The following is a 10,927-nucleotide window of genomic DNA, read 5'->3' as shown; positions in this document are numbered from 1 at the left end:
CCCTCGCCATGGTGGCGCCCCCGCCCCCACGCTGTCACCCAGCACAGTCCAAGCCTTGTCCAGAGCGGCGCCTCCAGGCTGGCAAGGTCAGGGGGAAGGCTCTCTGTCCCGGACAGCAGAGCCAGCCTGGTGCTTCACGTTCCCAGGGGCCGGGCCCCACAGCATCTGTCTCCCCATCTCCTGGGCTCTGAGCCCCGCTCCGTGTTCTCGGTGGCCGGTTGTCCCCAGCCTCTCCCTCCTTCCACATCTCCCACTCCTGAAAGTGGGGGGCTGCCCCGAAACCCCTGCGGGGCTCCACTGCCCTTCCGTGTCTCGGGCTCTAATTCCTCTGTCCCTCAAGACGGTCTCTGACCTTCCCCCGCGGCTCCTCCGCCTTTAGGTGGCCTCGCCCCGCCCCTGTCAAGGAAGACCGTGTCCACACTGGCCTGCTGATCCTTGGGTGCCTGGTCAGCAGGACAATGTGGCCTCTTCTGGGACCGAGGTGGGGAGCCCAGTAGCTGGAGGCCCAACGGTGAGGTGGGGAATCAGCTCGAGCCGCGGCCCCGCCCCCGCACATCCTGTAGATATTCGGGTCTGAAGGGCAGGCGGAGGCTTAAGGATGCTTTTTGGCAAGAGCTCTAACTAAGGTAGGATGGCCATTGCTGATAAAAATCAAAGGTGGGCCCGGAGAGGGCGGAGGAAGTGCCTCCATCAGGCCCTCGCCTCCCAGGGCGAAGGAGTCAGGGTCCCTGATGCCAAGTGCTTTGAAGGCCAGACTGGCAGAGGAGAGAGGAGGTGGGCAGGAGGGCACGCTGGAGAGGCGAAGGGCAAGAAGACAGGGAGGCCGGCTCTGCAGACGTGGCCTCTGGGCCCCTCCCTGGCACGGGGTGTCACAGCTTTGCGCCCTTGGAGGGCTCCGAGGACTGCCGCACGTCTGTCCACTCCTGCATGGTATTCTGCAGGGCCTGGGTCTTCTCCTTGTCCACTTGAACGTAGTCCACCTTCTCGTCGGAAGTGACCGATGATGTGGATGGCTGGGGGACAGGCCAGGGAGGTGAAGGGGCTGTGAGTTAGCGTAACGTGGGGAGCAACAGGTGGCTGTTCCTGAGTGGTGTCAGGGCGAGGAGATGGGCTTCTACCTGCCTCTCTGACCTGTTTTTTCCCCCTCAAAGTGGCCTGTAGAGCCTGACCTCCACCTTGCACCAGCCCTCCTCCTGCTCAATGCCACAGCCTCTGCCAACCCTCTTGCTGTTGCAGTTCTGAGGGGACCCAGGCCCTTCCTTGGGTCCAGGCCTCCACCCACTCCCCGTGGCTCCTTGTCCAGGAGAGGGAATTGGGCAGGCGCCACCAAGCGCCAGCTGCAGGGCTCTGTGGGGGAGCGTGGTGAGCACGCACAGCCGCCCTGGGTGGAGGGGACTGTGTCAGTGCTGCTGTCGGGACCCGGCAGCTAAATGTGCCTCTGGGGGTGGGGTGGGTGGGGTGCGGGTATGCCTTTTGCAGGCTGTGCCTGGACAGCGCATTCTCAAAGAGCTCAGCACCGGGACACATGATCCCCGCATCTCAGCTCTGTCACAGATTCACACGTGATCCTGAGCGGATCACGACTCTGTGTGTGCTCATCTGTCCAATCGCATGGTGAGGGGAGGGATGGGTGGATGGACGAGGGCCTGTGGACTCAGGGTGCCTGAGTGCTGAGGCTGAGGGCGCATCAGCCCACTTGAGACCCAGACCTCAGTGCAGCCCAGCCGGATGAGGCCCCTGGCCTCCAGGACCCCTCCCCCCAGGGCCCCTGGAGCTCAGTGGGACCACCCCCCACTCCCACCCTAGGCACCTTGCGGTGGGGGCTCGGGGAGCTCGGCTGGAAGTCCAGGGCCAGATAATCCACACTGCCAGTGCTCTTCTTAGGGGCTGGGCTGTTGGTGCCGCTGGGAATGGGAGATGCAGACACGGGGTTTTGCTATCACAAAGGAGGGGAAAAACTGTTAATAACTTCAGGAAGTGGACTAACCGACCACTGGGGGAAAAACATGCCTCTGGGAGTGAGAGCAGGTAGCTCACCAAAGGCCTGCTCTGTGCCGGGGACAGCCCGTGTTCCTGTTTAAACCCTCACAACAATCCTGTAGGCATTATTACTTCTCTTATTATTTTTTTTACAATGAATATAAAACTGGTTCAGAGAGTTAAAGCAACTTGCCCAGGGCTGCACAGCTGGTGGGCAGGGCAGACCTTCCAGCCTGGGCTGCCCTCGCTGTGCCGCGCTGCCTCCTGCCTGGGCCGTCAGGCTGCGCCTCACCCTCCCTGCCTCCCAGACCGGCCCTTGCTCGCTGCCCTCAGAAGGGAGCTGTGTCCAGTGTGCGCTGGACCAGCCCTGCTTCTCTGGGGCTCCCACCACAGCCTGGAGCGGAGCAGTTACCCCGCAGCAGCCTGGCCCCCAGCCTGTCCCAACTCCTCAGGGGTCACTAGAGAGGGACCTCGTCACCAGGCGGCATGAAGCCCTGGTCCCCCAGCAGCTCTCGGATGACCCACTGCAGGGCCAGTCTCCCCAGGCGCTGAGGCCAGCTTGTCTGGCTCTCTCCTGAGGACGCCTTCTCATGAGAAAGGCGACAGTCCTGTGCTGCGCTTCGGTTCCTTCACTTGACGGGTGGGTTTGCGCTCTCACTATATGTCTCTTACATGTCCACGTGTCTCTGTGTCTCTCACATGTCTGTGTGTCTCTGTGTCTCTCACATGTCTGTGTGTCTCTGTGTCTCTCTGTCTCTCACACGTCCGTGTGTCTGTGTGTCTCTCACATGTCCATGTGTCTGTGTCTCTCACACGTCCGTGTGTCTGTGTGTCTCTCACATGTCCATGTGTCTGTGTCTCTCACATGTCTGTGTGTCTGTGTGTCTCTCACATGTCCGTGTGTCTATGTGTCTCTCACGTGTCTATGTGTCTCTCACGTGTCTATGTGTCTCTCATGTCTATGCGTCTCTCACATGTCCGTGTCTGTGTGTCTCTCACATGCCTATGTGTCTCTCTCATGTCTGTGCGTCTCTCACATGTCTGTGTCTATGTGTCTCTCACATGTCTGTGTCTCTCACATGTCCATATGTCTATGCGTCTCTCACATGTCCGTGTCTGTGTGTCTCTCACATGCCTATGTGTCTCTCTCACGTCTATGTGTCTCTCACATGTCCAAATGTCTATGTGTCTCTCATATGTCCATATGTCTATGCGTCTCTCACATGTCTGTGCGTCTCTCACATGTCTGTGTCTATGTGTCTCTCACATGTCTGTGTCTCTCACATGTCCATATGTCTATGTGTCTCTCACATGTCCGTGTCTGTGTGTCTCTCACATGCCTATGTGTCTCTCTCATGTCTGTGCGTCTCTCACATGTCCGTGTCTATGTCTCTCTCACATGTCCGTGTCTCTCACATGTCCATGTGTCTATGTGTCTGTCTCTCACATGTCTATGTGTCTGTGTCTCTCTCACGTCCATGTGTCTACATGTCTCTCACATGTCTGTGTCTACGTGTCTCTCACATGTCCGTGCAGCTGCACCCTGGGGAATCCCCGTGGCCCACTCTGTGAGCGCCCCCCCAACACGTGCGCTTTCCTGCCGCGGGGCACTCAGTGGACGCCCATACTCCCACGCCTCCTCCCAGTCATGGGGACAATGGGATGAACAAATGAGGAGACCTTTTGCTTCTAAAGTTTTAACAGGATGGAACAAGGGGGTTAACTTGGGAAGCTGCCCCAGTTCTTCCCTGTAGGCTCCCCCGATGACGATTCTGAAACACGGTCTAACTGCCTGGCCTGTGGACCCTTGCGTGGCCCCCACGGGACAAGTGCAGGCTTCTGGAGATAGCATTAGGGGTCCTTCGTGGTCTGACTTCTAGTCCAACCTCCCTGCTGGCCGCCCCCACCTTCAGACAGAGTTAATGACCATGATTCTCCGTGTCCCCATCCACACGGCCATCTCTGCCCAAGGCCCCCCGTTTGCCCACCCTGCTGTGATCGCCCGTCCTGTGGGTGCGCCCCCATAACATCGCCTCTCCAGGGCACTGACCACACTGCTTGGGTCACAGTCGTGAGAGAGGCAGGCCTCCTCTCCTCCCTGAGGGCAGGGACTGCATCTTCCTTGCCTCTGATGACGAGTCCACAGAAACTGACATGTATGTGCTCCAGACAGACAGATGAGTAGCAGCACACTGCCCTGGGGCTGGGGTGAGTCAGCGGGCTGGGAAGTGCGGAAGCACTAGGTGGGCTCCAGGGGTCCCCAGAGGACTCACCATAGGGACGTAGTTCTCTTCACTGTCTCCGGAGTCGGTGCTGGTGATGCTCTGTGTAGAGATGGGGCGGCAGTACTGGGAAGAGCTGGGGCTGAAGGAGTGGCTGTTGGGGGGCGAAGACAGGGAGTAAACCCTGGGTACGGCCAGCCTCCTGCCGGGCCCTGGACCCCACACCTCTGGACAGACCTCTGGCCTCCATTATCAGACTAAGATCTGACACGGAGAGGGGACTGTCTTCCCTTCATCACAGAAGAGGAAGCCAAGCCCTGAGCTACCAACAGCATCAGGAACGTGGCGGCCTGTTCCACTCACCAACCCACTGCCCCATCCCAAGCTCTCGCATCCACAGACAGACACTCACATGGCCCTGGACCAAGACCTGGTGATGGGGGACTTGAAGGGGAGCTCATCGATGACGGTGTTGTTTCTCAGGTCAAGTGGTGTTGGCTTTGCTGCAGCAAGAACAGAAGGTCGATTCATCAGCCAATGATGACAAGGCCACACATACAGACCCTTACACATAGCACACAAGTGCGTTGAAAATCCCTCCTACTCATCCCAGTTATACATGGGGAGACGAGGCTCCGTGAGGGTATACGATCTCTGCTCATGAAGTCATGTCTTCAGATACCAAATTATCTATTCCTCACACTGTACTGATGGCAATCACACTTTCAGATCTAAAATGAGCACATGGGCTGTGAAAACATTTGTGACTGAGAATGAAAACAAGAGATGATATCTGAAACATCATGGAGAAGGCCACCATGAGCCCCCCTGCCACTTCTGGGCCAGGACTGTGGAGCCTTCTATGGAAGAAGGTGAATGTCACAAGGCCCTGAGGGCTCCGATTCAAATGCTGAGCTCTGCATTCTCTGCTGACCGGACCCAAGGGGGCTTCTGTCTGCCCACTGACTCTGCTTCTCCCCTTGAGTCCCTGCCCCTGATGCAGGCCTGCAGAATGCGGTCGAGGCAGACCCGGAACCTGAACTGCAGTTCTTCTTCCTGGTCTAAATGCACCAGTCATTGTCTTAGATGCTTTACTTCTGAACAAACCCAGGAAGTAGGCATGACCATCCCCACTTCACAGATAAGAAAACCAAAGGCTCAGAGAACTCACATGATTTACTCAGTCACACTCCTAGGAAGCACATCTACCCGGTTTGAGAGCTCAGTACTTCCTTTTATAGCAGAGTGTATCTTTTAATGGAATACTCTGACAGTTCTACCTTTTTCAGCCCTAGAGCTAATAAAAATCTCTTATCCTTGAGTTGCACTTCATACACTATGAAGCATATTAAGATATATTATCTATGCCCTTCAATGTCTCTGATAGGCATGTTTTTAAAAAATTAATTTATGTATTTTAATTGGAGGCTAATTTCTTTACAATACTGTAGTGGTTTTTGCCATACATTGACATGAATTAGCCACGGGTATACATGTATCCCCCCTGTCCCGAACCCTCCTCCCACCTCCCTCCCCACCCCATCCCTCAGGGTCAACCCACTGCACTGGCTTTGAGGGCCCTGTCTCGTGCATCAGACTTGCACTGGTCATCTATTTCACATGGTAATATACATGTTTCAATGCTATTCTCTCAAATCATCCTGCCCTCGCCTTCTCCCACAGAGTCCAAAAGTCTGTTCTTTATATCTGTGTCTCTTTTGCTCTCTCACATATAGAGTCATCGTTACCATCTTTCTAAATTCCATATATATGCGTTAATATACCGTATTGGTGTTTTTCGTTCTGACTTCATTCTGTATAATAGGCTCCAGTTTCATCCACCTCATTGGAACTGACTCAGATGTTTTATACTTCCCACTTCACAGATGAGAAGCGAGGCATAGGGACAGAGAAGGATTCGTTTACAATCACATGTTAGCAGGTGGCAGGGCTGCAACCTGAATCCATCCTATCTTTCTGATCCCTGCACTTCTGCATTCTGGTAGCCAGTCCCTACTGGGATGAATTTGGAGAGTGTGTAATGTGTGTGTGCGCACATGTGTGTGCGTATTTGGGGCGGTTTAGGCTCCAGAGGCTGTCACTTCCTTGCAAGGCAAGTTTAGGATCCACGGGATCCCTAAATGAATGCACAGTCCCTGAAGAGTGTCCAGAGCTGGGCTGGGGAAACCGTGGACTTACCCTTCCGGTCAGGTTTGAGGTTGCGGTTGACAGGGGGTGGCTGGATCTCACTCCCTCTGCTGGAGCCTCGGTGCAGAGAGAGGGCTGAGGAGGGGTAGCCGAGCGGGTCAAAGTGGTGCGGCCCGGGGCTCATGGGGATGTAGACACTCTGGGAGTTATCACCGGCTCGCTCCAAAGCCAGCAGGGTGGAGGAGCCTGGGTTCATGGGCACGTAGTTGTCCTCGGAATTGGTGCTGTCTGATCGACCCACGACTGCTTTCGCTGGCTAGAAGTGGAGAGAAATACTGCTGTTACCAGGGAGAGGAAAACAAGAGGGGGTGCAGATCTGTACACCCAAGGGCAAGAGAAGACGGAGCTGGGCGCACGGTCAAGCTCTAAGGCAGACCCTGGGAAAACCAGGTAAGAAAGCAGCGGGGAGACAGGAAGAAACGAAGCCTGTGGGCCTCTTCTAGCTTCCACGATCCCTTGAAGCTTACTTATAATTTGTGATAAACCTTGTATAAAACATCCACAGGCTTTCTGGCTGCCTGACCACGTCAGAGGGCCTGGGTCACAGGTTTGGTTCAGGACCTGCCCCCCTCCTCAATTCCACACTCATCACTGGAGGTCAGCGGCTCAGGCCCTGGGCAGGGCAAGGAGCCTCTGGGAGGCCTCGGCGCTGGCAGGCGAGGCCTGGGTGGGCAGGCTTCCCCAGGGCAGCTCTCAGTGTGACTGCCGGGCTGCAGTCAGGGCTGCAGTGCGGCCACCACCCTGGCTGCAGCCTTCCTCTACCTCCTGTCCTGTCTGCTGGATGCATATACACCTAAGCTGCTTTTGTGCACGATCTTCCCAGGGAAGCTGAAGGCAGGCCCTCGTCGGCGTAGCTGGGCCCGACACCCAGCAGGGCTATCATCGACGCCCTCCTGAAGGCGGCCTGGGACGCTGCTCTGACACCATCCTTCTGTCGCTGTGCCCGACTCTGAGCGCCACCCCTGCCTGGGGTCTCATCCCCCGGTGGGACCTCACGGTTAGAGTGCTGCACATCCCAGCGCCTGCGTCCCCTGCATTCTAGACCCTCCCTGCTCACCCTCGGTGATGAGCCTTCTTGTCTAGGGCACCTAAGTACACACATTTCTTCCAGACCAGGATACGTGCATCTTTCCAAACACTCAATCCAGGAGTTCTCAACGAGGAAGCAAGGCAGGCTCCTAAGAGGTAAACACCCAGGCTGTGGTTTCAGTTCTGTGGGCCTGAGCCTTGATCCACCTGAGCTGCCTTAAGGACCCCTGATTAAACCCCACTCACCAGGAAAGCGCTGACTGCATCGCTCATGGACTCGGCAGACCGGCCGGCACTGTCTCCACCACGCTGCGGGTAGTCGTAGGACTCGCAGGAGGAAGCTACAGCAGAGAAGAGAAGACCCCTGAGAACTCAGAGTTTGTCCCTGTGCTGACACTTTCCCACACCCTCCCCAGTGTTGCTCAGGATCGTAACTGCTACTCCAGGAGATACCGCTCTCAATTCCTAAGACAAGGTATTGCTTCTACCACATCACCCCTCAACTCACAAATTCCTCCTGGGCTTCTGGGCATAGCTCCAGGGTTGTTCAGTCACTAAGTATTGTCCAACTCTTTGCAACTCTGTGGACTGTAGCCCACCAGGCTCCTCGGTCCGTGGGATTTCCCAGGCAAGAAGAGTGGAGTGGGTTGCCATTTCCTTCCCCAGGGGATCCTCCCGACCCAGGTATCAAACCCATGTCTCCTGCATTGGCAGGTGGATTCTTTAATGGTGAGCCACCAAGGAAGCCCAGCTACAGGGTTATTACCAAGATGTAAAATGAAAGAGATTAATATTATTCTACTTTTTCATCAAACGGAGGAGGTTACATGCAGAGTTGGAATACTCTCAGTGGGAAATGAGCAACAGTAGAATTTAAATACCTCAAATACACATTCAGACTTTAACCAGAATTGCAAATGTGGCTTAGAAAATATTTTGTAAATCTAATTTTAATAGTCTGTTGGTCCACAAAGGTTTGGCTCCAGTTTGGACTAGTCTTCTAAATTTATTTTTGAAATCTTTCATTTGATTTATAAATGAGTAAAAGACTATGATCTGGACCTCTAAACCCCTAATACGTTGTAATGTGGTTAACCAGGAATGTTGTTTCCTTAGTGGAACAGTAACTTCTCTCAGGCAGGATCTGCTAAACTCTTGCTGCTGTGGTGTTCACTAATAGCCTCCAGGGTTGGGGGCCCAGCTAGGAAAGGTCTGGGGTGAGAAGATGCCTAAAGCTGTGAGCATCGCTGACCTAGGTGGGCCTTAAGCCCCTGTGGCCTGGATGACCGAGAACTCGTACAATGCTGAGTGCCCTGTGCCCCTTCCCTTCCTCCCACCCGCTCTGGGTGCAGCCAGGGCTCACACTGACCTCGGTGAAGCCGGCTGTTGTCCATGGCTGGGAGGGTGTTACGCCTGGGGATGGTGGCGGCGGCAGAGACCGATCTGCTGCCTTCCCCGGTGGGAGGTCTCTGCTGAGGGCTGCCCCATCGAGGTGTGTCTGCCTGACTCGGCTTGGGGGGCCGGGGCGGGGGAGCTATGGCCGAGTCCCCAGGCGTGGCCACTGCCATGGCGTTGTGGTTCTTGTCCAGCGTGAACGTCCTAGGGATCTGGTAGGCCGAGAGCGGGGTGGTTGGAACGTCCACGTTGTCCACCAGGAGGTCCCCAAACTCCCGGCACAGGGTGCTGCTGGGCGTCTTGAAGGTATACACATCCTCGTTGTCTGTCTCGGAGCCGGTGAGGCTGCCCTTGGTGTGGCCGTGGGCGGCCAGGCTCCTGGGGAGGTCGTAGGCACTGTCTCTGAACTCTGTGTTGTGCCGGCTTGGCTTCGGGAGGCTGTAGAAGCCGTGGACTTGACCACCGACCCCGTTGACACAGTGCCCGTTGCCCTGGGCAAGTTTCTGCACAGCTGTGTCGCTCCTCATGAGGAACGAGGCCCTGGAGCCCTGAGAGAAGCTGGCACTCCTAGGAGACAGAAAGAGGGGGGCGCAGGGGTTAGAGGAGGCTGGCCGGAGTGTCCATACCCCGCTGCAGCGACGTGGTGGGGAACAAACACAAGCTGAGGAGGCTGGAGGCCTGAGGCTTATCTGGACACAGTATATCTCCTCTTGGAGTTTCAGTAAATGCATCTGCAAGAATGAGGATTAAAATCATAACTTTGCAGCTTGTTTAAAACTGGACTCTGGCGCATCTGGTAAGTATGTGTTCAGTGTCAGCCTTTGTCCCGTCCCCTACCCCCTCATGGCTGCGATGAATAGAGGTTGGTCTTACCTCCTCAAACAGACATCAACAAACTACTCGCATCAGCCACGTGTTCACCGCTTTAAGTGGCACAGAATATACGCATGTGTATACAAAGGCTGTGAGACAGTGGGAAGAACCCTTAAGTTGGTATCAGAAAACAGCAAACAAGTCATTTTACCTGAGTCTCAGTCTCCCCACTGTAGAACAAGTCAGCTGACATGTTCTAGGTTAAACAGAAGTATTCAAATGTAAGCTATAGATTTATTTTCCATCATGTTCACTGAGAGGCATTCGGAGGGGAAAATCTCTCTCCAGAAGACTAAAATACTATAGGAAAAATGTTTTCCAGTTTAGGAACTATACTCAGGAGAGGAAAGGTCTTGATTATTACTTTTTAAAATTCAGGTTTTGGGAAAACAAGGCAAGATTAAAAACTAAATGATCTGGGGGTGAAGGGTTTGAGTGAGTTCCATCCCCACCACTAATACACGCTGTGGGCTTCCCCAAGGAGGGACCTGGGTGTCTTACACACTGCAGGCTTCCCCAAGGTGGGACCCGGGGGGTCTTACAGGCTGTGGGCATCCCCAAGGCGGGACCTGGGGGGTCTCCAGGGTCTTTTCAGGTCCATCTGGTTCTGAAAAGCCATGACCCCTTGGCTGTACTAGCATGGCTTCCAAACTGCATTCTGTGTTCTGTGTAGGTCCCTCCAGAAATGAGAAGATGACGTTCTGAGCAAGCAGAGATTCACGTCTGCTTTTCTCTCTCTCATAGGATGACTCTTCATAGGATTCCATTTGGGGAAAATGAATCAGAATTCTAGAATAATCCTGTACAGTAGTGATTCCCAGCTTTTGGGAGGCTATATGCCTCTTTAAGGATCTGATAAAAATCTCTTCTGGCACTTCTCACCAGAATAAGGCAAATCTCACACACATACAGATTTGCAAGCTATCAGAGGGATGGGCAGCCCTTAACCCACTGAGGCCAATCCATGGAACCCCTGCCTTATACAAGCTCTCTCAGCTCATGGAGAGCTTGCTATTTATGGATGTAGCCACCAGATGGTGATAGATATTAAGGCCCATCAGCTTAGAAAGCGGAAGGGAAACAGGTGTCTAGGCCAGGCTCTCTTTGTTAGTTAACTTGCATCTGTGACGGCTGGGACTGACATTTCAGACCCCACACCGTTCACGACCCTCGTCCCTGGGCCTCCATATTCTCTTCCTTTCTGTTCCATTTCACACACG

General features: G+C 54.7%; 1 protein-coding gene across 3 annotated transcripts in view; it reads right to left on the bottom strand.

Annotated features, from left to right (window-relative positions):
* Positions 1 to 10,927, bottom strand: part of GAB2 (GRB2 associated binding protein 2) — a 181,108-nt gene continuing 170,181 nt past the window's right edge. For 2 of the 3 annotated variants that reach the window (XM_070782997.1, XM_070782996.1), the window contains exons 4-10: positions 8,809 to 9,401; positions 7,686 to 7,780; positions 6,402 to 6,666; positions 4,615 to 4,705; positions 4,254 to 4,356; positions 1,811 to 1,936; positions 2 to 1,013 (exon numbers count right to left, since the gene is read on the bottom strand). In XM_070782997.1, coding sequence (XP_070639098.1) covers positions 870 to 1,013; positions 1,811 to 1,936; positions 4,254 to 4,356; positions 4,615 to 4,705; positions 6,402 to 6,666; positions 7,686 to 7,780; positions 8,809 to 9,401 — 1,417 coding nt within the window. In that variant the 3' untranslated portion in view covers positions 2 to 869. Of the gene's footprint in view, positions 1,014 to 1,810; positions 1,937 to 4,253; positions 4,357 to 4,614; positions 4,706 to 6,401; positions 6,667 to 7,685; positions 7,781 to 8,808; positions 9,402 to 10,927 lie in introns of all 3 variants that reach the window. The other variant, XM_070782995.1, reaches the window with a different exon arrangement.

This window comes from Bos indicus, chromosome 29, assembly GCF_029378745.1.
Source record: "Bos indicus isolate NIAB-ARS_2022 breed Sahiwal x Tharparkar chromosome 29, NIAB-ARS_B.indTharparkar_mat_pri_1.0, whole genome shotgun sequence".
In the NCBI taxonomy this organism is placed as follows: Eukaryota; Metazoa; Chordata; class Mammalia; order Artiodactyla; family Bovidae; genus Bos; species Bos indicus.
This window is presented reverse-complemented; position numbering and strand designations above follow the sequence as displayed.